The sequence below is a fragment of the Phragmites australis genome, chromosome 3 (assembly GCF_958298935.1).
Source record: "Phragmites australis chromosome 3, lpPhrAust1.1, whole genome shotgun sequence".
Taxonomy (NCBI): domain Eukaryota; kingdom Viridiplantae; phylum Streptophyta; class Magnoliopsida; order Poales; family Poaceae; genus Phragmites; species Phragmites australis.
Window position 1 is genome coordinate 13,044,947 of NC_084923.1, and position 27,381 is coordinate 13,072,327.

A 27,381-nucleotide genomic window follows, 5' to 3' on the forward strand; every position below is an offset into this window, starting at 1 on the left:
CGCCCCACAAGGATCCTATGACCCGCAGTCTGAAAACCTGGAAAAAGAATTCATGTGCCTACAGTCCAAACGGCCGCACGGGCCAGCTGCTGCCGTTGTGTACTAAACGCGTAGTGTAATGCTGCAGGTCGTGTATGGTTCTGTAATTCTGTCGTTATTCTTCGGCGTAGTCTGAACTCTGAACATCTAATGGCTGACTAGTTTGTAGCTCTGTTTATACGCATAAAATCCAACGATATTTGTGCAGACAAGCAGATGATGAGCGTGCTCCGCATTGCACAATTTCTAGCTGCTCGGATGAGCTGTGTTTATCCGACACCCATGGATCTTAACATGGTCGAATTTGCGTCCTTGATGGTGCCTGAGTTCTCCGTCAACTCCATTTCATTGTGTTGAAGTGATGAAGAAAACTTCAATTTTTGATGCAGTATCCATTTCATTTGCTTGCTTTAAACATCTACCCTGGCGCCTACCTGCTGCAGCGCAGAAACACAATGGAATGCTGTCGGAGAAATCCCTCTGCGCCTGTGCGGTTTTCGCTCAGAGCCACGAGCCCAAGGCCAGCCCATGTAAATGCCGATGCTGGGTGCCCCGTATCTCCAAGTGGGCCTGAACCTGGGGTACAACCTGATGGATTCCACTAGGGCCTGCGTCCACTCGTCCCATAGACCATGGGTCGACGACGATGATGGGTGAGCTGCAATGAGGTCTCGGCAGTTAGTAGGCCGGGAAAACTTTGGGCCGTTTGTCTTGAAGCGTGTCTGAGAACAAAGGAGTTTTATATATATATATTTTCGATTAAAATTTTAAATAAATAGATTTTTTGTGAAAAAAATTACAAAACTAGACACTTACCGCTCTCTCATGAGACAATTCGTCCCTTACCGCTCCCTCAGAGGGTGGTAAGCAGTCCCACAGACTATTACCACCTTTTCATGGGGCGGGTAGGCTTACAGTCCTATGAAAGGGCGGTAAGCTACAGTCATATCTTCTCTATTCAAACCAATGATGTTTTGTTACTCTAAAAATTCTAATTTTTTTTACTTATTCCATAATTCATGTGCAACCTATTTTAATTGAATTCACCAAAAAATCATGTGTAGAATCTAAACTAAAATTCTAAAAAAAAGGCTATTTTTATAACTTCTAGCAATTGTTAGGGCCTCAAATAAATTTTAAAAAACTGGTAAAATTCACTAATATTCTTCTTATGTGATTTTATAATCTATAAAATTATTTTTAGCACTAGGTTTATATATGTTTGAATTCAAATTAAGTTAAAAGAAGAATATCACATGAAATTATAAAAATACATATAAATGATGCATTACAAAGGAATCCACTTTTTTACCATATAATATAGGGCTAAAAATAATTTTAGAAATTATCACATCACATAAGAAGAATATTAGTGAAATTTACCAGATTTTTAAAAATTTATTTGAGGCCCTAACAATTACTAGAAGTTATAAAAGTGGCCTTTTTTTGGAGAATTTTATTTTAAATTCTACACAGGATTTTTGAGTGAATTCAATTAAAATGGGTTTCACATGGATTATGTAATAAGTACAAAAAGTTTTAGGATTTTTGGAGCAATAGAACATTACTGTTTTGAATAGAGAAGATAGTAGGGAAATTGAACTTTGAAATACTATTCACTCGGATTTACTGTTCATGTAAGGGCTGTAAGCCTACCCGTCCCATGAAAGGGTGGTAAGAGTCTGTAGAACTGCTTACCGTACTCTCAGGTGACGGTAAGGACCTAACCGCCCAATGAGAATGCGTTAGGTGTCTAGTTTTGCAATTTTTTTCACAAGGAATTTATTTATTTAAATTTTTAATTGAAAAAATATAAAAATAAAAAAAGCTCGAGAAGAAAGTGGTGCGCGGACCGAGAGAACGAACTCGTAGCTTGTTTGTGCGCGTTCGAGCCCGGCTGCCTTCCATCGTCTCCCACCCTACCGCTTGAGGTTTATTTTCAGTGTGTTTACCACTAGATTAGATTATAGGTATACACGTGTGCATATTTGGTAATGTGCGTTTTTTGCGCACGAGACACTAGGACATTCCACCCCTTCCCGAGCATGTGTATGGGATGAGCACATGTGTGTGGCATGATTGTGGCGTGTGAGTTATGTACATCCTTAATTATATCGCTAAAAAAGTGGTGCGCAGACGTATAATAAATTATAATGTTTTTTATGGCCAAGGCGGCGTGAGATATTGTTTACTTTTTTAGTATGATATGGTTATTTAATTGGTAACCTGATCCTGTGTTTCAACTAAAGTTGGAGTAACATGTTTTTGATAATAACCGTATTAGGGACCAGGGAACATGTGATTTACAAATTAAGTAAATACTTTGTCATATGTCCATGAATGATCACTTTTATATCTGACAGAAGTGCAAACAAGCATCCTATAAATAAAAAGAAGACTATGTTAGTGCTTTATATTTGACAAAATTGCAAAAAGATCATATGGGTTACCTCTGATTTGATTTCCTCTCATGGACCATTTTTTTGGCAAAATCCCACAGCGTTTTTTTCCTGTCTCAATTTGTTTCCCCTTATACACATGCTAACTAGGCTTATTTTCAAGAACCACCTTTTGGTGTGATGATAGAGAATTGAGAGTACGACTTTACCCACCAAGGTTTAGATTCTAGTATCTACAATTTACGCACATGTGAGTGTTTCCAATAATATTATATGTATAAGTGTGATAGTGTATGTCACCTTATAATTGACTTTGACTAATTAGTCTATGGTTTTAAATAAGGAGTTGGATGCAACTGTTAGGTACACAGTAGAGGTAGTGGGAAACGAATCGTAGGAAGAGAGAATTGGGCAAGAATGGATTTTGGATTAGCAGAAGAGGTTCAGGGATCATAAGTTATAAGATTCTAAGGTACAGAGTTCATGTTGCTCGGCGTGTTTCTTCTTGCCTCTAGCCAAATTCCCTTAGCCTACTTGTATTGCTATCCTATCTCTCGGTGGGCCAGGCCCAGACTAAACCTTCTCTCTCCATTTCGGCCCATTGACTCGAGTGCTTGGCTGGCGAGTGCGCGAACTGCGTTGCCTCTTTTTGCTAGTGCCGACATCATCAGCGCTCACTGTTGTAGGCGATGAAGGAGTGCTGATAGTCCCCTCTTCTTGGAAACCTGTTGGCCCTAAGCAGGCGCGAAGGGAAACTTCTGTTTGAGAGCTTCAGTGTCTTCCTAGGTGGACAGTGTGTCATCCAATCCGGACTAGCGGACCTTGACTTGAGACACTGATGTGCTGCCGAGCGTGATAATACGATGTTGCAAAACCTGTAAATGAATATGCACGGCATAAGCATCAGATGGTAATGACGATGATACCTGGTGCTTGTAGCCAATTGCCTGCCTTAATTGGGAAATGTGGAACAGTGAATGGATGTTACTTGATGCTGGTAAATCCAAATGATACGCCATGGACCCAATCCGAGCTGAAATACGGAAGGGGCCGAAGAACTTGAATGTCAATTTGGAACTGGAGCAAGTGACGACGAACGATTGGACATATGGTTGTAGTTTCAAATAGACCTAATCCCCCATTGTAGTTTCTTGTTGGCTTGGAGTTTCATGTGCTGCTGGGCACGAAGAAGGTGCCGTCGGATAAACTTTTGCATAAGTTCTCTTTCTGTCATCCATGAGTTGAAGTCGCTGACAAAGCACGACTACGATGGGTTAGTACCAAAATACCTTGGTGGATGACCATACAATGCTTCAAATGGGGAACGGCCCAAGGAAGAGTGAGTACTTGTATTATACTAGAATTTAGCATCTGCAAGCTATTTTCGCTATTGTTTGGGACAAGCAAGAACAAAGCATCGTAAGAAGGTCTCGAGGCACTGGTTTACTCATTCCGTTTGGCTGTCAGACTGCGGATGATAAGAAGTGCTCATCTGCAATTGAGTATTGGTAAGCCAAAATAATTCCTTCCAAAAGTGGTCAGTGAAGATCTTGTCCCGATCAGAAATTATAGGGAGTAGCATACCATGTAAACAATAGATTTGCTCTAGAAATGCAGCAGCCACATGAGCAGTAGTAAATGGATGACGGAGAGGAACGAAGTGAGCATACCGACTGAATTTATCGACAACAACAAACATGCAGTTGGAGGCACCAGAAATAGGAAGTCATTCCACAAAATCCGTGGAAATAACTTGCCAAGATTGTGTAGGTATTGTAAGTGGCTAGAGTAAACCTGGGTAAGCAGGTCGATCAGGTTTGGCTTGTTGACCAATACTACACTATTGGATATATTGTCAGACAGTTTTTCACGCTAGGCCAAGCGAATAGCTGCTTAAGACGCCTATATGTGACAGGAATGCCTGAATGGACCCCATGACACTGTTGTGCAAAGCAGCGATAACACGAGTGTGGAGATCAACATTGGTACCCAACTAAATTATGTTGTTGTAATGTAGCAGACCATCTTTTAATGTAAATGGAGGCATGTAAGTGAGAGAAAGAGCTAATTTGGCAAGCAATTCAAGTGCCTTGTTGCCAGTCTTATAGCTGAGGACCACATCATTAAGCCATTATGCCTTGGAAGAAGATACGACCAATGTCTAAATCTCCATGTGAGGCCGTCGAGAGAGAGCGTTAGCGGCATTGTTATCAGACCCTTTCTTATAAGCAATTTAGTAGTGCAGCCCGATGAGCTTGGTAAATACTTTTTGCTGCCAAGGAGTATGTAAACGCTGCTCGGTAAGTTGGGACAAACTCTAATGTTCAATATAGATAAGAAATTCCCCTTGTTGCAAGTATGAGTGCCACTGAGTTACTGCCAAAATGATTTATACATACTCCTTCTCATAGGTGGAGGGACCTTGATTGTGAGGACCTAATACTTTACTGAGGTATGCCAAGGGATGACCAGACTGCATTGGACATCTCCAATACTAGTAGCATTTGCATCAGTTTCAATACAAAAAGTTTTGCTGAAATCTAGAAGGGCAAGAATAGGTGCAGAAACAAGAGTAGCTTTCAGTGCAAGAAAAGCCTGATCATGGTGAGCAATTCAGACAAATAGTGTGTTCTTGAAAAGCAGGTCATTGAGTGGTCTACTTATAATACCAAAATATTTGACAAATCTACGGTAGTAACCTGCAAGACCCAAGAAAGCCATCAATTCTTTGATAGTAGTTGGAATTGGCCACGTGTGGATTGCTTGGATCTTGGCATGATCTGTTGACACTCCCTCTGGTGTGATGATATGGCCCATATATGTAATCTAATTTTTTGCAAACGCACACTTGGAGAGTTTAATCTTCCACTAGTCCTGAGAGAGCAGTTGAAGGACTTATCTCATGTGAATTAAATGATCTTTCAATGAAGGATTATACACAAGAATATTATTGAAGAAAACTAACACACATTTTCTAAGGAGTATAGATAATGTAGCATTCAAAGCCTCTTGAAATGTGGATGGTGCACCAGTGAGGCCAAAGGTCATAACTTTGAATTCAAAGTGACCTTGGTGTGTTTGGAAGGAAAATTTGTACTCCTCTCTAGGTTTCAGTAGACTTCGGTGGAAGTGTGTCGTACTCGGTTTTAACGGATAAAACCAAGTACGGCTTATATGTGCCCAGAAAATTTAACACACATAAGGAAATCACAAGTGAATATCAAAACTTTAGCTTACAACCGTTCAACTCTTACAAAAAGACTTTAACTAAACAACTTTATTGTCTAAATGACAGCAAACTAAACGACGGTAGCGGAACGAAAGCATCAGCGACCGAGCAACTCCACAGGCACCGACTGGAAGACACACTCCTAGTACACCAGGTTATCATCTTAGAAATATTTAAAGTCTTCCACTGAGCAGCATATGTATAGTAGGAGATAGCAAGGGTGAGCATATGGAGTACTCAATAAGTGTAGTAAAGTAATGACATGCAAGATTTCAACAATAATAGGCTAACACATGGTATATTCGCACAAATGCAAGTAAAGAACAGTATTGTAAAATTGAAAAGCATTAAGCAATTATTAACCTAAGGCTGCCCACCTTACAAACCATAAACATCTAGTGCCACCAGTACTACCATACCATAACCATAACCATAATAATTCCACCATCGCATCCAAAACCAATTAATCATGTGAGGATCCAAGTCTCTCATAACTGTGAGCACTGCTGATATATCAGATTTTACTCTCTGTAGAGGTTGTCTAGTTTTCTCCACGAGTCAATGAATTTTATGTTGTCGTGTTACGCAAAATACTCTACACACACCAGTGGTGTGCTGACAGAAGATCACTACCTGACATTACCACTAACTAGAGCCTACTTCAGTATATATCTGCCCACTAGGTTTCACCGCTAGGGATTACGGAATACCCTTCCAACCCAGAAGCCCCCTTTTGTGCTGACCTGACACACACTAGTCAAAACTCTAACTAGTAGGCCAAGCCTTATGTATATCAGCCTCGTGGTTGATATGATTCTTCTTAGGTTGTTACTCTATGAACTGATTTTTATTTAGCTTACCTGAGCAAATACTAACCAACAATAATACCATGATCACTATCACCAACATCACTATGATCAGGGCCTAAAGGTTCCATGTTACTAACCATTAACAAATTAACCATCATCGTTACTTATGTTCATGAATTTGGTATAAGATACTTCCCAACATCCTGAAAGCATGGCTAAGAACTTTTACCTACAAAAGACACATAGCCATAAACCACCCATGTTCCAAGGGATGATAAGAGAAAACTAGGGCAAACCCTAACATAGATGACTACACAATAAATTAACAGACACTGCATGTAATCTATAAAACAAAACATTTAAAAATATAGATTCAAGATGATTAATGACACTTGCCTCATCCTTGCAGCTGCTCAGTGTACTCTAGCTCTTGGTCCTGATGTTTCTCAAACTGGTCCGGGGCGTTGTTGTCTAATCACACAATTACTAGCAAATCACACAAAATAAATACACTAAGAATAGTACACAAAACAAAAAAAACAACAAGATAAAACCTATCTAGAAAGATAAAGCTCTAAAAAACAAATATAATGATGTAAGAATCCCTGAAAAGGGAGTTAGGACAACAAAGTTACGCTAAAAAAAGGTTAGGGTTTAATTATGAAAAAGAAAATAACTTAATTTGAATAAACCAAAAAGATTTGGGGCCTTTTGTAAAAAATATAAGGACCTTTTTGTAAATATAGAAAAGTTTAGGCACTAATTTGTAAAAGGACATGGGCTTTTATGTAAAAACAAAAAAGTTTAGGGACCTGTCGGAATTATTTTTATACTGAAAATCATCTTTTATTGCGTAGATGTGGCTGGGTGACATGACGGAGGTGTTGACTGTGTTTAAGAAGCTACACATGACGGCTTTCTACTGGCTCACGAAGGGGCACGGGTGGGATCTAATATACGCCGTGCAGATCAGATTGGACAGCACAGAGTGGAAGGGGCTTCCAGAGAGGAAGGACATGGTGGAGCTGAGGGAGATCACGGCGACGCACTCGCCGAATAAGGGCGCTGACCTCATCGCTGGCCTCGGAGCATGACGGCAAGCGGAGGTTCATGATAAGGGAAACACGGTGAATCAGTTTTAAGGCTTACCTCGGGCAAAGAAGCGCTAGAAAGGTGTTGGCAACGACGAAGACGGTGGAGGGGCTCGGATCTAAAGGCGGTGGCTAAGGCGACCAAAAGGCGAAGGCGACGGTGGCACAACCTTTAGCGAGGGCAGGCAACTCTACTGGTGGGCTCAGGTGAAGCTAAACGACACTAGAGCGGCTTGGAAGCAAGCTTCGATCAAGACGGTGCTAATGACAACAACGAAGATGGATCTCGGCGGATTGGCTCGGGTTTCGGTGGAACAGATCAAAGGGACGGGGACATACTTATATAGGTGAGGGATATCTCGTGGGGAGTTGGGATTTGGGCTCGGGGAGGGCGACGATGTTCGTGGCTGGCTCAGACTTGAGGCGGCGCGACGTGCTCGGCGCGGAGACGGAGGAAGAGGATGGACCCCACCTGGCGGCCACACGTGACCCGAAGTGGAGTTTCGGCCAGGGCACCAATAGAGAAGCGGGGGACAACCTGTTGGGTGGCTGGGCCAGCCCAAGCAGGGAAGCGGGTGGAGGGAGGCTGGCTCAGCTGGCCGGGCCAAACCGAGGGGAAAAGAGCGAGCCACAGAGCGAGAGGCGGTTTGGGCCGGGTAGAATTAGGTTTTAGGTTTTCCTTTTCCTTTTCTTTTCTAAATCTTTTGATTTCAAACTAAGCAACTCCAAACCAAATTCAAACTTCGCAAACAAGGCCAAACAAAATCAAATAAACCCTAAATGCCTATTCCAGCATGAATGCACTTCAAGCAAAATATAACCTATGTCAAATTGATTTTTATTTTAGAAAATAGGCTTTAACCTATTCTATTTATTCAAACCCTAATTAAATTCTAGAATATTTTAGGAATTTGCAAAATTTGAAAATCGGGATGTTACAAATCTACCCCCTTTAGAATGAATCTCGCCCTTGAGATTCGGACAGATCGAAAAAGAGATAGGGAAACTCCATCTTCATATCTTCTTCTTTTTCCCATGTCGCTTCATCATCTGAGTGGTGACTCTATTTCATTTTGCACATTGGTATTATTTTGGTTCTGATTACACTTTATGATATTTCAATGATCTTCACCGGATACTCTATATAGGAGAGATCATCTTGAACATCCAATTCTTCCATTGGTAACTGCTCTTCAGGCACTCAAAGATGCTTCTTCAACTGGGAAACATGGAACACATCATGTACATCGGGCTGTTGAGGTGACAGCTCCAACTGATAAGCGAATTCTCGTCTCTTATCCAGTATCTTGAAGGGTCCAATGAATCGTAGTGATAACTTTCCCTTGACCTTAAATCTTCGAAGACCTATGATAGGTGAAACTTTAACATAGACAAAATCTCCAATTTCAAACATCAATTCTCTACGTTTGTTATCTGCATAACTTTTCTGTCTCGACTGAGCAACCCTTAGATTCTCCCAAATTATTTGAACTTGCTTTTGTGTATCTCGTAGAACTTCTGAACCAAAAATGTGACTTTCTCCAATCTCATTCCAGAACAACAGTGTTCTACACTTTCTTCCATACAAAGCTTCAAACGGAGACATTTGAAGACTTGCTTGATAACTATTGTTGTACGAGAACTCTGCACACGACAGACTCTTATCCCATCTTTTACCATACTTCAGAGCATAAGCTATTAACATATCCTCGAGTATCTGATTTACTCTCTCGGCCTGTCCATCTATTTGAGGGTGATATGCTGAACTAAAATTCAGCTTCATATCCATAGACTCATGTAGCTTCTGTCAAAACTTGGAAGTAAATTGAGTTACTATATCCGAGACAATCTTATTCGGCACTTCGTGTGAACACACAATTCTTGACATATACAACTCCGCTAATCTGGCTCCACTATATGTAGTCTTAACTGGGATAAAGCAAGCGACTTTAGTCAAGCGATCAATTATAACCCATATTGAATCATATCCTCCTTGTGTACGGGGTAATTCGATAATGAAATCCATACCAGTTTTCTCCTATTTCCATTCAGGTACTTTCAAAGGTTGTAGTAATCCTGCTGGTCTTTGATGTTTTACTTTGACCTTCTAGCAAGTATCACAAAGAGCTATATACTCTACAACACCTCTCTTCATTCTATACCACTAATAGCGATCCTTGAGATCCTAATACATCTTTGTACTTTCAGGGTGAATGCAATATGCTAAATCATAAGCTTCTCTCATAATCAACTCTTTAATGTCCTTCTAATTAGGCACACATATTCTTTTTTTTTAACCACACGGTACCTTGACTGTCTTCTGTAAAACTTGGCGCTTTATCATCCTTGATTAACTGCCTTAAGTTGACCTTTACGAATATCTCGTTCTAACGTGCAATAAACTTCCATGGTGGACTATGAGGAACCGCCTAGATAGTATTCTGGTTAATCATTAAGTCTATTATTTGTGTAATTACGACTACAATAATTAACTAGAATATCACCTCGGTAGTCCCGATATGTGTTTACTTTCAGGATCGGAACATACACCTTTACAACAAGCACATCATCACAAGACATAATAAAGAGCGAGTAATTAAATTAAGTTACAAGACTTTAAGTAGACTAAATTTTACAACAAAATACAAACTCGAATATTTGCTAGAGTAGCTACGCAGCGAAAGAGTTACATAAAGACAAAAGATGGGTAACGCCATTTGCCTAAGGCGCCACCACAAAATAATAACACACGAGTAGAATGATACTACTCCTGCCTGTTGCCAACATCGACGGGCGTAAAGTAGCTAGACTAAACCTTCCTCACCTGAAAATCAAACGAAGCATGTGATCACGAAGATGCTCACAAGACTTTATCCATAATGAGCACTTATAAATAGCCTAACTCCAAGGAGAGTGCAATTTGGATAATTAGTAAGAACTCGACCACAAGGTTAAGTGAATTTCATATGCAAAGCAATGTTGACTCAAGTGTAAACATCTACAACTAACCATAAATAACCTTCTATCCTAAGGTCATTACCATACCATAATTATAACTTGAACCATATCAAAACTTCAACAACATCACTATATATTTCCCAACATATACTAGTGGATATTTTATAATGACTTTGCAGTAGATTCCTAGCTCACATCTTAGAAGTGTGTAAAAGTTTTTTGTCGGCCAACAGATACTCGATAAATGGGAAGAAACGTCTTGCGGGTAAAGTGTACAACCTCTGTAGAATCAAAACTGAATATTCAGCCATGCTCACGGTCACGAACAGCATTAGGACTTGATGGTTTGGTTAGTTGGTCAACTATGATGAAGGAATCATAGTTGAGGTGTTCAACCTTAGTGAATGTAACTTTGGTTGAGGTGGTCAGTTGTTGATCAAATCAAGATGGATGGAATCTTGAAATGGTTTGTTGTTTACAATTATTCACTTAATTATTATCATTTTTAATTGTTTTTACTTAAATGCCATTTTATGCAAAAGAGCTATTTAGCCTTATTCCTATCAAGTCTTCATATGCATATTATTTTCTTTACAACTTACTGAGTATGACATGTGCTCATTCTTGCTATCATCAAACACTCAGTTGGAAAAAGTATCGAGGAGTACACTAAAGATGGATCGTTCTAAGATGATTTCTACGTCGATCATGCATGTGGAAGAGTCGTAAAAGTATTCGAGTTATCGTAGCTCGTTTAGTTTCGCTGCAGTTTAATTGGTTCTTCGACCCTTAAAGGTCATTTGTGTAAGACAGTTTATTCAATTAAGGTATGGACATTGTAATGGTTATCATCAATGAAGTTACATGTGTTAGGATTGATTTCTGAGCTAAGAACATAGATGAGATTGGTTTATTCCTTAAACCGGTCTCGGCAAGGTGACCGACCATAACCCAAGCGCCCAGTGAGATATGTTGACGTGGTGCCCATTTGGGCCGACGATCGAGTCACCAGCGGAGACGCACGCCGAGGCCATCTTTGGGTTCTCGAGCACGCCTAGTGAGGCTGCCGAGTGCTTAAGATCTACGCGCTCGAGGTGTTTGCTGATCTTCCCTAGCTAAAGCTTCAATTTGTCGATGGTGGCCTCTAGCTTGGGCTTCCAGGCTTTGATCTCCGCGCTGGATGACTCCACCACGGCTAAACGAGCATCGTGCTTCTAATCGACGTCCTGGAGGCGCTCTTCGAACTCGTGGAGGAGGTCCTGTTGCTGCTGCGTCAATCGCGCCTTCATCTTCTTCATCTCATCAAGGAGCATCTGGAAGTTGGGATCCATGGCCCCGCGCTGGCGTTGGAAACGCTTAAAGTACCCAGGATGATCCAGGGTTGGTGAATCTGATACCAAATGTTAGATATGCAATAGAGATGGTGGGGAAGGAATCGAAGGAAGAGAGAATTAGGCAGGAATGGATTTTGAATTACCACAAGAGGTTCAGGGATCAAAGATTCTGATGTCTAGAGGTACAAAGTTCATGCTGTTCGACGTGTTTCTTCTTACCTCTAGCCAAATTCCCTTTGCCTATTTATATTGCTATCCTATCTCTCGATGGACCAGGCCCAGACATGACTCGCCCGCTTACATCCATTTCAGCCCATTGACTCGAGTGCTTAGCTGGTGAGCGCGCGAACCGCATCGCCTCTTCCCACCAATGCCCACAACGTCAACGCTCATGGCTATAGGCGATGAAAGAGTGCTGACAGTAATGACAAAACATCAAGTGGTAGGCACGTAAGCACATTGACTTGCTTGCAGTGGCGGATCCAGACAAACAAAGAAGGTAGGGCGAACTTTAAAAAGAAATTAAAAAAATACCTTAATTAAGACAATTGGTAGGCGAGGCGAAAAGATCCCCAACATAAATCGATAAAACCATATGAACCTGCAAAATGAAAAAGAACCAAATGTAAATATATATGCAATTATGCAAATATACCCAATGTAACCAAAGACAATAGAAGTAACTAAGTATAGAAACTTACAAAAACACAATCATTAATTATGTCTAGAACTAGAAGGCTTAGGCAAATTCATCTTCCTTGTTTTCATATCTTGAAACCGGTTCTTAATGGCATTAGAATCTAGTCTTCTGAATAAATCCCGCTCAATATAACACAACATCAAGTCATTGAGCCAATCATCGCATATCTTGTTGCGCAAATCAGTCTTGATGATGTTCATGGCCGAGAAGACTCTTTCAACAGATGCTGTTGCAACTGGTAGTACCAATGCTAACTCAATAAGGTGGTACACCAATGGAAACACAATATGTCTTTGGGTTTTTACCATTGTTGTTGCTAGACTTGCAAGATCATGACAACCAATAAAATCTTCAACTCTTCGAACATGAAGAATGAATGTTTCAAGTTGATCTTTTATAACTGCACGATCACTGATGGAGAAATCTATATCATATATCTCCGTAAGTCTAGCAATTTTGTGCACATCAAATTTTGAGAAACTATCTCTTGGATCAAGACAAGAAAAACATATAAGCAACTCTGAAGATAGCTCACTGAAACGATGAGTCATCTCTATATTTATAGCATCAAGAGCTACATAAAAGGTGTCAACACGATAATGATGGTCTTGAGTGACACTGATCTTACTTCGTCTTGATTGACCCCATCTTGGTACTATTTCATCCATATTTGGAATTAGTATCTCATTTTGTTTACAAAATGTTTTGACTTCCGCAAACAATGGCTCCCAACCATGATTCCTCAAGTTAAGCAAACGTGCTTTCACATCAATCAGTAATGACATGGCCTCAACAATATTTTGATCCTTTCTTTGTAAGAGTAGAGATAACTCACTTGTAATATGAAAATTTTTCAACATCATCTTCATAATGAACACAAAGTTGAAGCTCTCCATTATTCTCATCAAACCACCCGCTGATGTTGGATTTCGGGCATCTTCCTGTACAAGCCCTAGCACCTCTATCACTGCAACCCACATGGATTCAATACGGATTAAAGTTTTGTAACGAGAACCCCATCTAGTATCCCCGGGTCTGGCCAAGTTAGTTTCTTGATGTTTCCCTCTTCCAGAAAAAATATCACCGCTATCTAACTTGGCCAATAAGTTCTCACGGTGCTTGCTAGATAATAAATCCTTCCTCTTGCAAGATGCACTAGTTGTGGTCACAATCATATTAACATATTCAAATAACTCATAAATAGATGTGCAACTACCTACGACAGAAATAACTACCAATTGCAATTGATGTGCAAAACAATGGACATAGAAAGCATACGGGTTCTCATCTCTAATAAGTTTTTGAAGACCATTGAATTCACCTCTCATATTCGAAGCTCCATCATACCCCTGCTCTCGAACTCTTGCAATATCCAAACCGTGTGTAGAAAGCAACTCAAATAAAGCTCCTTTCAATGCATCTGATGTTGTTTCTGTGACATGCTTAAGACCCAAAAATCTTTCCATAACCTTTCCTTCCTTATTCACGAACCTGTGCACCATCACAAACAATTATTACAACATCAGTATATCACACACCCAACAATATCATAATTTAACAAATAAATAAGATCACAAACCTCACAATCATGGCCATCTGCTCCTTGATGGATATATCACGAGATTCATCGATAAGAATAGAGAAATAACCATCACCAATCTCTTTCTTTATCTCTTTGGTTATCTCCTGTGCACAACTCTTTGCAAGGTCCTTTTGAACTGATGGTGCAAGCATACGAACATTTTTAGGACACAACTCCTCAAATGCAATCCTCACTTCCTTATTACTTTTTTTTTACCAATCAATCATCTCTAGAAAATTGCCCTTGTTCGATGAAGAAGAAGATTCATCGTGTCCACGGAATGCATGACCTTGCATTAGGAGATAGCTTGCACAATCTAAAGATGCGGTCAAACGGATTTCATATTTGGCTTTTGATTCCTTACTATGAGTCATCACCTTATATGACACACTAGCCTTTTGATTTTTGAAATCTTCGCATGCTGTTCTAGCTTTATTGTGGGCACTATTAGGCCCACCAACATGTTCAGGTAATGATATATATGCATTCTTCCAATTTCTAAATCATACTTTTGAAAATACATCATACCCAAAATGAGACTCTGAGGGATCATATCTAAAAAGATAGCAATAGAAACAATAAGCTGCATCTTTCTCCACACTATATTCTAGCCAATCATATTTAGTAAACCATGCTGCACAAAAAGTCCTTAAATCTTTACCAAACTGTTTTTTGGGGAAAGTATGTTCAATTGGTTGAGTCGGACCCTTCAACACATAAGCTCTTCTAACTTCATCTCTAATATCATGATCAAATTCATCTATTGGAATACGAAGTCCCGGATCGGCAATAATAAACTCTTGCCTAAATTCTTTAATACCTTTGTATTCTATCCGAGAAGTTGCAGGAGCAGGAGTGACAACTACTATATCATTTTCTGCATCACAGTCTTCACTAACTCGACTCTCCCTTGTACTTTGGGTATTCAAAGATGTTTGTTTGAAAAATCTCTTCATTATTTATATCTTAATATTCTGCGAAAGAAATACTAATGTTATAGGAGAAAAATACAAAATAGAATTCACCTCTATAGATCAATTAATCTAAATGGCTCAATATAAAAATCTTAATTTATCATTTCACCTCACAGGCTCACACCAGCTCAGCACAGCACAGCACGGGCCCGGCGCTCCTAGTCGGCCAGTCCTGCGCGCTCCCGGCCGCACTTCGCAATGGCGCAGTCCACAGCACAGCACGTCAGCACGCACAGGCGCACAGCCGCGGACCGCCCCTGGCCGGCTGGCCCCTGTGCCCCTGCGGCCCTGCACAGCACAGCCGCCCGCCCCGCCGTGCGACTGCCCGCCGCGCCGCGCTCACGGCAGCCTGCCGGTGCCTGCCCCCGCCGCGCTCCCAGCCGCCCGCCCGCCGCTGCCCGACGCGCTCCCGGCCACAGCGCCGCGCCCTTGCTCACGGCCGCTCGCCCCCGCCGCGCTCCCAGCCGCCCGCCCGCCGCTGCCCGACGCGCTCCCGGCCACAGCGCCGCGCCCTTGCTCACGGCCGCTCGCCCCCGCCGCGCTCCCAGCCGCCCGCCCGCCGCTGCCCGACGCGCTCCCGGCCACAGCGCCGCGCCCTTGCTCACGGCCGCTCGCCCCCGCCGCGCTCCCAGCCGCCCGCCCGCCGCTGCCCGACGCGCTCCCGGCCACAGCGCCGCGCCCTTGCTCACGGCCGCTCGCCCTCGCCGCGCTCCCAGCCGCCCGCCCGTCGTTGCCCGACGCGCTCCCGGCCACAGCGCCGCGCTCACGGCCGCCCGCCCCCGCCGCGCTCCCGGCTGCCGGCCCGCCGCTGCCCGACGCGCTCCCGGCTGCCGGCGCCGCGCCAGCCCGCCGCGCTCCTGGGTCCCGGGCTCCCGGCCGCAGCGTCCGCCCGCCCGCCCGACGGCCGACGGCCCGACGCACTCACGCCGCAGCGCCCGCTAGCCGCGCTCGCGAGTCGCGGCCGCCCAACGGCCCGCCGCCCGCCGTGCTCCCGACCGCAGCGCCTGCCCGCCTGGCCGCCCGATGCCCCGCCTGGCGCGTGGCGCTTGCCCTGCTCGCCGCCCGGCCGCAGCAACTTCCGCAAGCCCGTTGCCCGCAGCTAGTCGCCCAGTCCACGAGGCACTCGACTGCGCTGCGCCCTCAGGACTGCCGATTAGGATTGCTGAATTTGTGGGCTGCGAAATTGCCTGGGCCACTCGTGACTCGACTAGTGGGCCTCACCTCACGGGCCAAGAGCTCGGGCGGCCGCCCGAGCTCGCCCTGGCGGTGGATCCGCCCCTGCTTGCTTGGGTGTTGTGACATGTCACGTAGCGTTGCCGTGTTAGCAAAAATGAGCCCACTTGAAATGTTACTTGTGTGTGGAAGGTGAAAATTCAACAATTAGCAAAATTTCTTATGTGGTTTTGCTTAAGATGATTTATATAGGGGAATAAGTGGCTTCTAGGGGCTTTTACAAATCTCTTTATACTTTAATAAGCAAAGCACGGGATAAGTTTCTCAATAAAAGAACGGCAGTGCCGGCTCCTCCGTCTGGAAAGGAACATGAGCCCTACGAAATTATTAAAAATCGACCGCCTACGTGTCGCGTGATAATGCCTACGGCTGAAATCCAACGGACGGCCCAGAAGCGCGTCAGGCGGCCAGGAACCCTAGTTCTGGAAGCCGCCTATATAAAGCATCGTTCCTCTGGCCAAACCCACACCTTTCCTCCCCGCCGCCGCCGCCGCCGCCGCTTGAACCTTTCTTCTCCTTCGATGTAAGGCTCCAGATCTGTGCCTCCGGCTTGGATCTGCCGGTTTGCTCTTTTCAGTGATTTTTACTGAAGGTGTACATGAATTTACGTCGATTTGTCTGTAGGCTTTGTTTGTTCACGATTTCTAGCTTTATCTGTGTTATTGACTTACCTGTTTGAAGTTACGATTCAATCGAGTGCTTATCATCGCCTCTTATCAGGAGTAGATTGATTCCGTCGGTTTCTTAGCGGTTTCTAGGTGTACGTTCGATTCAGAGACTTCGTTCCTATGATTCCATCTAGCTCTCCGTACTTGAATTACCGTGGCACGGGTGATTTTTCTCCTCTAGTGTTCTTTTCTGAAAGTATCGCCAAGACTTTATAAGTGCCTAATAATTAGTAGTCAAGGCATAAGGAAGAGATCTGGACATGGTCCATAGCGGGGGCAAAAAAGCTGGCGCACATCGTCCCAGGGATGTAATCAGTTTTGTTCTATGTCCCCTCTTTCGCTCCTGTGGCTTTTTTCCTTTCCCCGTTTTATCACCGTGGTGTAATTACATCCATCTGGGTACTTCTTAATTAATACAATAGGCAGATCTCCTGCTTGTTCGTAAAAAAACAGATTAGTAGCCGAGGCCTCCTAATATTTTTGAATTCAACTGTGTTACGAGCTGCAGTATTGGTGTCTTATGGTTGCATCTTTCCTTTTTTTATTTAGTTTCCGTTCTGTAATATTACTTGCTCCGGTACTTTGGAATGTCAAATTGTTTTGTTACTCGCCGTCAAGTTTTATAGTTTGTTGGCCGCATCTAGATTATCTGATTTTCGATTCATGCTATGCAGCAGTTTAAGTTTGATCTGTAGCCATGGGTAAGGAGAAGACCCACATTAACATCGTGGTCATTGGCCATGTCGACTCTGGCAAGTCGACCACCACTGGCCACCTGATCTACAAGCTTGGAGGTATTGACAAGCGTGTGATCGAGAGGTTCGAAAAAGAGGCAGCAGAGATGAACAAGAGGTCCTTCAAGTACGCCTGGGTGCTTGACAAGCTCAAGGCTGAGCGTGAGAGAGGTATCACCATTGATATTGCCCTGTGGAAGTTCGAGACCACCAAGTACTACTGCACGGTCATTGATGCCCCTGGACACCGAGACTTCATCAAGAATATGATTACTGGTACCTCCCAGGCAGACTGTGCTGTTCTCATCATTGACTCCACCACTGGTGGTTTTGAGGCTGGCATCTCCAAGGATGGCCAGACTCGTGAGCATGCTCTCCTTGCTTTCACTCTTGGAGTGAAGCAGATGATCTGCTGCTGCAACAAGGTATAATTCCAGAGAGCTTACTATTTCTCTTGTTCATTAGCTGACATGTTCTGCTTAATTACGCATGATGATAGTCCAGTTTTATTTATCTGTACACTGTACTGTCTGTTTTATTTCAGTTAATGTGATAATTGTTTCCAGCGGAGTTATGAGATTAATATAATTGAATGAGAAAGTTGCAATACTTGCAGATTCTTGCGATAGAAACTGTTTGTTTTCTCCATGTCCCTGCACAACTGTAGTCCACCGAAACTTTCAACACATGGCAAATATGCATTAGTAACTAACTATTTCCTATCTTAATACTGTAGTCCAACACATGTGCTAGCTTATATGAACTGCCCAGGAAGAGTTTCAGTATTTGTGATATACAGTTGTATGCAGATGTATTTTGTGTAATGTTCTGAGGTTAGTACAATACTGGAGGTAAAACCTATGAATACGCAACGTTCTATGGTATGCTGGCATACACTGTAGGTTCTGTTTTATCTGTGTTGAGCCTTTACTATCCACCAGGTATTTATTTATCTAAAATGTTTGTATTTGTGTACTGCTGTTTGACATTCTACTTCAATTGTGTTCCTTCTCTAAATAGTATACCTGAGAGTTTATTTGTTTGTTATATTATTGTCTCAAATGTATTGTTTATTTGCCTGTATGGCTGTATTTTATTTCATTGAACTAATGGTAATCTTCTGTTCTGTTCTAGATGGACGCCACCACCCCCAAGTACTCAAAGGCCCGTTATGATGAAATTGTGAAGGAAGTCTCTTCCTACCTCAAGAAGGTCGGATACAACCCTGACAAGATCCCATTCGTTCCCATCTCTGGTTTTGAGGGTGACAACATGATTGAGAGGTCCACCAACCTTGACTGGTACAAGGGCCCTACCTTGCTTGAGGCTCTTGACCAGATCAACGAGCCCAAGAGGCCCTCGGACAAGCCCCTGCGTCTTCCCCTTCAGGATGTGTACAAGATTGGTGGTATTGGTACTGTCCCTGTGGGCCGTGTGGAGACTGGTGTCCTCAAGCCTGGTATGGTTGTTACCTTTGGTCCCAGCGGCCTGACCACTGAGGTCAAGTCTGTTGAGATGCACCATGAGGCTCTCCAGGAGGCTCTTCCTGGTGACAATGTTGGCTTCAACGTTAAGAACGTTGCTGTGAAAGATCTCAAGCGTGGTTTTGTGGCTTCGAACTCCAAGGATGACCCTGCCAAGGAGGCTGCCAGCTTCACCTCCCAGGTCATCATCATGAACCACCCTGGCCAGATTGGCAACGGCTACGCCCCAGTGCTGGACTGCCACACCTCCCACATTGCTGTGAAGTTTGCTGAGCTCCTGACCAAGATTGACAGAAGATCTGGTAAGGAGCTTGAGAAGGAGCCTAAGTTCCTGAAGAACGGTGATGCTGGTATGGTGAAGATGATTCCCACCAAGCCCATGGTTGTCGAGACCTTCTCCCAGTACCCTCCTCTTGGTCGTTTTGCCGTCCGTGACATGAGGCAAACGGTTGCTGTTGGTGTCATCAAGAGCGTGGAGAAGAAGGACCCCACCGGTGCCAAGGTTACCAAGGCTGCTGCCAAGAAGAAATGAGGCGTTTGATGTTAGACTTGTACTATCTAGCGGTTTGTGTCCGGTTAAGTTTTGTTTTAGGGCATTGCACTTGCTGGGTAGACAGTGCATGTACCTTATTCGTGCCTGTCTTTTAAATACCGTCATGTTAATTTGAGCAATGGATTCTGAAATGGCAGCTTGTTATATTCTTCAGACTTCTTAGTGAGATTATGAAAGCATTGTCGTGTTTTGGTTTGTTATTCTATGCCAATGAAACTGAGTTCTCAACTAATTATATTGAATTTTGCTCCCCGCCTCCCCCCCCCCCCCCCCTGTTGTGCGATGAGGTGCATCAACTATATGTGTTTGGTCAGATGATTTGTTATGGTGCACATCTGCTTCTTCGGTTAGATTGCCAAGGCAGGAATCTTCTCTTTTCTCTTTATCTGAGAATTTGAGATTACTCAAGTATGATGAAATCCGGTCTTGTAATATTAGTTCCAAGAAGTTGAAAATTAAGACGCATCTTCTAGTATATATGTACAGAATTTTGTCCATATTTTGTTATAGGAATCATCAAAAAAATTCATTTGGATATATGTGATAATAAAAAAAATTGCATGCTCTTTTATTTATCGTGTCTCGAGAGCTATGCATGTTTGTTTATCAAACAAAACATTTGATGATTAGAAAAAGTGATAACTATAACTTCCAATACATAAATCAATGATATTAAAAATTAAGATTATTCTAGCGATGTTCATTTAACGATGCATTTTTTAAAATATGTGAACCATATATTTGATATTTTCTCAAGCATTAATATTTCTCTCTCTAGCAAAAAGGATTTGTGCAAGCTTTTGCCTAGCAAAATTTGATAACTCTAAAAGTACCAAATCTTCTAGCTATAAGGATATGTGGAGGATTGCCGGGCAAATTCGAGGAGAACTCTAAAAGTACCAAATCATAAAACAGAACACAAATTGGTAGTTTGTTCACCATAGAACAGTAATTTAACGGAACATTAGTGTTACAACTAACAAGTCGAATTAAAATATTTGGCACATAATGAAATAGACGCCCTAAACACCCTGAGTGACATATTTCACAATAGATAACTAGAAGAAAAATTTTCCTTTGGGTGTGCAACCTTTTATTAACTTTCAAATAAGATTGATATGCAGAACTAGCGCTAGCTCGTTTGGTCGTGCATGCCATCAAGCGTGCCACCAACCCGTGCTCAAACCTAGGTGCCGCTCCCCTTCTTGGAGTATGCCAAAAAGGCACTCTGGTCAAACTAAAAGAAAATACGATTGATACGAGGATATAAGCATGTTACTCATTATTGTATGTCATTTGCATTTTCTTCGTTTGTTGTCACAACAAGATTTCTCAAGTGTCATTTTACATATGCCCGATGGTTATTATCCTTCTTTAGAAATTTCCTCAAATGATTGAGGGTTTTCTAGTCTATTTGGTAATTCTCGAGTGTTATTTAGTAAATAGTTGACTGTGATATTTTGTTGTGACTTATTGATCAGTGATTTTTTGTTGTTGTTAATCACTTTTCACTCCCGGGAAATGTCTAAAATAGACTAGAAAACCCTCGGCACTAGAGAAAAATTTCTATAGAAGCATAACAATCGTCGCCTATTTGCAAAAAACACTCGGAAAATCTTAAAGATCCAGTAGCGTGTGGATTCCACGTGCACCCTCACTAAGTACTAATCTAATAAAATTCAGTTATCAAAACTTCCCTTTTAGATGCCATTTTTTTTATTGGATTAGACTAATTTGTGCATTGGAACTTAATATCAATAGTGTTGAGAAGAAGGATCCGACCGGTGCCAAGGTGACCAAGGCTGCTGCAAAGAAGAAATGAGGCCTTTAATGGTTATATCTAGGCCTGTTCATGGGCAATCCAACCCGATGAACTCGACTCGATCAGTGCACAGGCTGGACTCAGGCTTCAAAATATATGTCCGCAGTTCCAACCAGGCTAGGCTCGGGCTTCAAAACAGACCCGAAACCCGAAAAACCTGAAAAACCCTACCCGACCAAAAAAAACTTGAGCTCGGGCGTAGCAACCTATCCCGATGTTGGGTTTGGGCCGGGCTCAGGCCAACAGGTTTCCTATCAAGCTTTCCAAAGCCTGACTTAAAACCCGATTCGGCCCGACATTTGAACATGTCTAGTTATGCCAGTGTCTCCCTTTGATGTATCTTGGTAATCTTAGCGTGCATTTGGTTGGCTGGACGGAGCTATCTGGGAGCTGGCCATCCAATTTTTATGCTGTTTGGTTGATGGACAGGAGCTCGATGGGGCCATCCAACATGAGAATATTCGCTCGTTATGCCGGATGGCTCCGTCCGGTGAAATCGGTCAGACAAGCTCATCCAAGTTTTTGTTAGTTTGTTGTAGGTATGAGTTCGTATTTTTTATTTAACTCTCTATTTTATCTTTGAGTATATGAGTGATTAAAAAATTATAAACGTTTTTATGAGTAAACTAGAGCTCACTTGCAATCTGTTTTAATTAGTTTGATCAAAAAAGTTGAGTCAATATTTAATTAAAATTCTCAAAAAAGTCTACTTTCGTAACTTCTAGCAATTTTTAATGCCTCAAATAAATTTCTAAAAATTAGAAAAAAATCACCAATATTCTTCTCATGTGATGTGCTATAAATATGAATGAATCATCCTATTTACTCTAATTTCACCAACTAAACAGAAATTGGCTCATCCTATCTATTCTTTTCCCACCAATCAAACAGAAAACTAACTCATCCCATACATCCTAACCAAACAGAAAATTAGATCATCTCAGCCAAAAAATCATAAATAACCATATCTCATACAAACTCGTCCTTCAACAAAACGCACCCTTAGTGTTTAAGGCCATTGCTCTTGCAGGACCCTGCCGGCAATGCGCTCTGTATAATTTCGTTTAAACAGTTTCCGCTCGTTTGGTTTCGGATTTGAGAAAAATGATTGGGTTGATTTTTCAGCTCAACTTCCCCTACCAGCTCGTTTGGTTAGGCCATTGCCAATTTGCTATTGCTTGTTTTTATTATGGCACAGACCAAGCATTGGGCCTCGATGTTTTTTTTCCTTTTTTGGAGTGGCACTGGACCTCGATGTGTCAAGGTGTATGGATACTCATGTTATCGAGTATATTGCTTAGCGTCAACTTACGTTATCCACGTTTGAGGTGTCGTTGCCTATTGTTGCCATAGCTAGCGCAGGCTGTGTATATCATCATGCTCTCCAAAATTTGTTTTTGTGAGACGTTTCAAAGGACACATCTACCAGGGGCAGTAAAAATCATCACGTCGCCACCTTTTGTTCCGTCGTAGCGGTGTTGCAATGACGGATTAGACAGGCTTACAGATAGTCTGGTGTTTCGAACATTGACTGCGAATACCGTCCGTGCGATTTGTTAAATAGAATACTCGAGTAAATATTGTGAATCCAGCAGCAATCAGGGATGAATGAACTTACCCTTTTCTTTCTAGATGAAATCATAGATCGACAACCTGTTTAGTATAACAACCAGTGTAACTGCAAGCCCTTTGTATGGAGTACAACTTTCATGAACACATTTGGACTCGCTGGCCTTCGTGAGTAGGAAAACTCAACGTACAAAATATCTTCTTGGAACTGGCACATTACCATGTTATCAAATATCTAATGCCAGGGTACAATACAAGGTCAAATAGATCAGAAAGTTTCAACCGCAGTGTTCCTTGTCTATGCGCAATGCCCTGGCCTACAGCTCTGCCTCAATCAGCTTGAAGTTTCACCTCATTCGCCTTATCAGCTTCGTTCAATACAAAATTCTTCAGTGATTCCACATCCCTAGGTCCTGCAGTGGCATAGGCGAATCCAGTTTGCCGTGTGAGATGGTAATACATAATACTGGCAGAAAACTAAACGGAGAGGAATATTTACATGGAAAAGCACAGTGACAAGCAAAAAGATACTAAGACAAGTAGAAACTACAGTAGGGAAGAAACAGAAAAATATGTTATATTGTCAATCACATTTTTTTCAGTTGTTGAAATTGTACTAAACAAAAATAAGAAAAAGAAAGAAGCAATGAATTATTAAATATAAGTGAGCAGGTGATTGCTACTATCAGAAAATACACATCATTTTTTTAGTGTTTTGAGTGATAAATAGCAATACAAGACGACTGTTGCATATATTCAGCTTTGGTGGCATGGTCCATAGGATATGAATTCATTAGTAGAAGGGAAAAATGCAAAAACCCTCCCAAAAGTCACTTGGATTTTGACTTTCCCCCCAAAGGTTGTTTTGTTGCAAAAAACCCCCCAAAGGTTTAGTTTTGTTGCAAAAACACTCCCAAAAATTCAAAAAAAATTTAAAAAATCACAATTTTTTTTTAAAAAAACTAGAGACAATTCTAAGACCTTTTGTGAAATTTGTTTTCAAAAATAATATCCTTTGCATCATATTTTATGGAGAGTAAGTTTAAAAAAAAAGAAAAACGTGCAGCTCATTTATTAATTCGAGTTAAATGCATAGTTAATTATTTACTAATCCAAAAATCATGAAACAAATTTTTTTAGTATTCTTACATGATCCTCTATCTTGTAAAAATACATGAAATCTTGAAATAGTTATTGTAACGTGCAGGATTGAGTAAATGTGTTGCAGATAGATTAATTCATAACTAATCCATAACACCCCCAAAATTAGTAAAACCACTTTTATTAGTTTACTTAAATAATTATTTGTATATGAAAAATAATGGTAGACATGACAAAGTTAAAATAACATGAGTTAATAAATGAGCTGCATATTTTTCTTTTTTCCCCAAACTTCCTCTCCATGAAATATGATGCAAAGGGCATTATTTTTGAAAACATATTTCACAGAAGGTCTTAGAATTGTCTCTAATTTTTTTTAGAATTTTTTGTGATTTTTTTATTTTTTAGGGGGGGGGGGGGTGGTTGCAACAAAGTCAAACTTTTGGGTTTTTTTTGCAACAAAACAACTTTTTGGGGGGGGGGGGGAGTCAAAATCCAAATGACTTTTGGGTTTTTTTTACATTTTTCCCTTAGTAGAAATTAAAAACTAACTACACAAGCAGCTAGTAAGCAACAACTTCAACAGCATAGTTTAAATAACATGTAATGGCTCCAAAGAGTTCACCAACATTAAGTGATATCCATTTAAATTAATAATAAATAAGCATGATTAAATGACCAATAAGCACAAAATTTACTGATTTATGAAATATCAAAAGTTCTTCCCATCATTCAGCTATACGTTGTTATCGCCTCTGCTAGAAGTTAGTAGATACCTAGCAGTATCCAGGCCATGATTATTGAATTAAACAAATCTTCATAGAAGAGGTAACCTACTGATCTAAAAGTAGAATCTTCACGGAAGTGAGCACTTATTCCATATAAACATGGTTTAAAATGTCAATATCGAATCCTACTAGTTTAGCTGCACAGACCATAATCCGTAAATGCCCATAGGGGGGATAGACTACAACCTATGGTCCAAAATTATCAAGGAATTGGGCCAAAACTAGAAGACCCAAAAATGGTTTAAGTTGGACCTTCTGCAAAAAAGTAGGGTGAACCGGTGAAGCAAGGTATACCTTTATATTTTGCTACTTCTTCGCCTTCATAAAACACCTTGAATGTTGGGTAGGAATGAATATCCACCTTCGAGCATACTGGTTTGCTAACACCACAGTCGACTTGCCCCACCTCAATTGCATCCTCACCTTCCATAACCTTTCCCAGGTCCTCCCAACGTGTCCCAAGGTTCTTGCTGCAAAATGACATGTGTTTAACAAATCGGCTTCATGGCAGCCAACAAAATTCTACTAAATAAGAAGCCAACATTCATCTAGCCTCTAGATGTAGGCCTTACCAGTGTTTACACCAGGGGACGCAAAATTGCACAAACCATACCGTGTCCTTCTCCTTTATCTACACAATAGAGAAATTTTCTCGCAATCAAACTCACTTAACCAAAACTAACATACAAGCATCAACAAAACGGCTTGAATTTGCATGTGAAAAGATAGCACACACTGGCCTTTGCTTCTCAAAGTTATGCAGAATGTAAGGCTGTAGGCAATGATATCCTCAATAAAGTAGTAACTAACTAGAACAGATTTGACCTCATACGCCGTCTGTATCAATCAGGTAAGAGGACTGCCTAGGTTGTGATCCATCCGTTTAGTAACACCGAGTGGCAACTTAACAATTGTGCAATCGTGAAGGTGAATCCATTGAACAATTTGGCATACGACTGCCAGAGCTCCATGACTAAGCACGCCGATCTGCGCAGTATTAGTGCATCCCAACAACGAGAGTACCACACGAGTCGCCGTTGGTTGGGTCGACCAGCGCAGCACACACAGAGTACAGGCGTGCCAAGGCTCTGGAACCATCTCCGACGATAAGGAGGGGAGAAGAGGGGGCAGGAGTAGTACCTTGTCGGAGAAGGTCTCCTCGGTGAGGGTGATAACCTCGGCGCCAGACCGCACGGATAGGGCCAGAAGGACGGTGAGGACCACCACCAGGAGGTGGATCGGGAGGCGTCTGCGGCGGCGGGTAGTAACTGGATCCATTGCTCGCACGGAGCGCGGCGACGGACGGCGAGGAGAGGGAAAGGGGAAGCAGGTGGGGGTGCGTGCGAGGGTGGACGACTCGATGTAATTAATATTCGGTTGGGCCGGTCTGGGCAAGAAGATATGTGCTTTTAGCCTGTGGAGCCTTGTCTTATGGGCCTCCGCCGTCTCTTGGTGGGTGCAGCCCAGTTTGGGTTCCGCCGTGTCTTGCTGGGTGCAGCCCGGTTCACATGTCTTTGCACGAGGCAACTTTTGGGGTGCGTTTGTTTCATGCACCAGGTTTGTAGAGCTGCGTTATATAAGTAGTTTAAAAAAATAGATTAAATTATATTATATTTGTTAAAAAGAAGTATTATTAGATTATTATATCTATCTGAACAGATTAAATTAAATTTTTATTTAATTGATTGAATCTGTAGTCGTATAAACGGATATACTAAGTTAAATTTATAATATATTACTTGTAAAAAGATGATTTTGTAATATAGATAAGTGAATATATCTATATAAGCAGATTTAGACTCTGTATCTATCGAGTTAGATCCTAAGTGAAGTTTTACTCTCAAACAAGATAAGATTGTATGTTTTCATTTTTGAACCAGACTATAACAGTGAATCTAGATAACAAAATAGATTCTTTGGTCGGATTTTAGCTGAGCGGGATGGGGGAGATGCGGGCACCAAAACACCTCGATGGTTTGTGCCGACTATTGGTAACAGACACCGGTGCGCGAGAACGACACGTATTGCTGTGTGTCTGTACTTGTTGGCGCCTCTCGCTGTCTCCGCTCCGATCAAAACGCGGCGCTGTTCGTTCGCGAGATCCCATCCCGATGATGCAGCATGGCGGCCTTGCGAGAACGCGCCTCCTCCCTCGATGCTCTGCCAGCGAGTCGACCGAACGAGCAGAGCAGGGCCGCAGGGGGGCATATTCCCCTCCAGTCAGCCACAGTGAATCAATCGGCTCGATCTCCGATTCTCCTGTCGGTCGCCTGGTACGGCTCTAGTGGCGTAGCTTGCGCCAAAATGATGGTGA

The 27,381-nt window shown here is 42.0% G+C and overlaps 2 protein-coding genes across 4 annotated transcripts; one reads left to right on the forward strand and one right to left on the reverse strand.

Moving 5' to 3' along the window:
• The first annotated feature begins 16,722 nt into the window (after positions 1-16,722).
• Positions 16,723-19,987, forward strand: LOC133912246 (elongation factor 1-alpha). Of its 3 annotated transcripts, none has more exons than XM_062354891.1 (3): positions 16,723-16,871; positions 17,691-18,175; positions 18,885-19,987. In XM_062354891.1, the coding sequence occupies exons 2-3, from the start codon at positions 17,714-17,716 to the stop codon at positions 19,764-19,766; spliced, it is 1,344 nt and encodes a 447-aa protein (XP_062210875.1). In that variant the 5' UTR covers positions 16,723-16,871; positions 17,691-17,713; the 3' UTR covers positions 19,767-19,987. The 3 variants fall into 3 exon arrangements, with proteins under 3 accessions (XP_062210875.1, XP_062210876.1, XP_062210877.1); XM_062354892.1 differs by having other exon boundaries at positions 16,728-16,871; positions 17,694-18,175; XM_062354893.1 differs by having other exon boundaries at positions 16,823-16,940.
• A 3,227-nt stretch (positions 19,988-23,214) lies between these two features.
• Positions 23,215-26,443, reverse strand: LOC133912247 (protein disulfide isomerase-like 5-1). Its single transcript, XM_062354894.1, has 4 exons — positions 26,208-26,443; positions 25,640-25,698; positions 25,362-25,537; positions 23,215-23,591 (listed from the first exon to the last, which is right to left on the reverse strand). Exons 1-4 carry the CDS (start codon positions 26,343-26,345, stop codon positions 23,509-23,511), a joined length of 456 nt encoding a protein of 151 aa, XP_062210878.1. The 5' UTR covers positions 26,346-26,443; the 3' UTR covers positions 23,215-23,508.
• Between the last annotated feature and the right edge of the window lie 938 nt (positions 26,444-27,381).

Excerpts from the sequence above, each read along its gene's own strand:
- LOC133912246 (XM_062354891.1), top strand. The coding sequence starts at position 17,714 with ATGGGTAAGGAGAAGACCCACATTAACATCGTGGTCATTGGCCATGTC. Across the intron at positions 18,176-18,884 it reads TGATCTGCTGCTGCAACAAG|ATGGACGCCACCACCCCCAA; the intron begins GTATAATTCCAG and ends GTTCTGTTCTAG.
- LOC133912247 (XM_062354894.1), bottom strand. The coding sequence starts at position 26,345 with ATGGATCCAGTTACTACCCGCCGCCGCAGACGCCTCCCGATCCACCTC. Across the intron at positions 25,699-26,207 it reads AGGAGACCTTCTCCGACAAG|ATAAAGGAGAAGGACACGGT; the intron begins GTACTACTCCTG and ends TCTATTGTGTAG. Across the intron at positions 25,538-25,639 it reads GTCCCCTGGTGTAAACACTG|CAAGAACCTTGGGACACGTT; the intron begins GTAAGGCCTACA and ends GTCATTTTGCAG.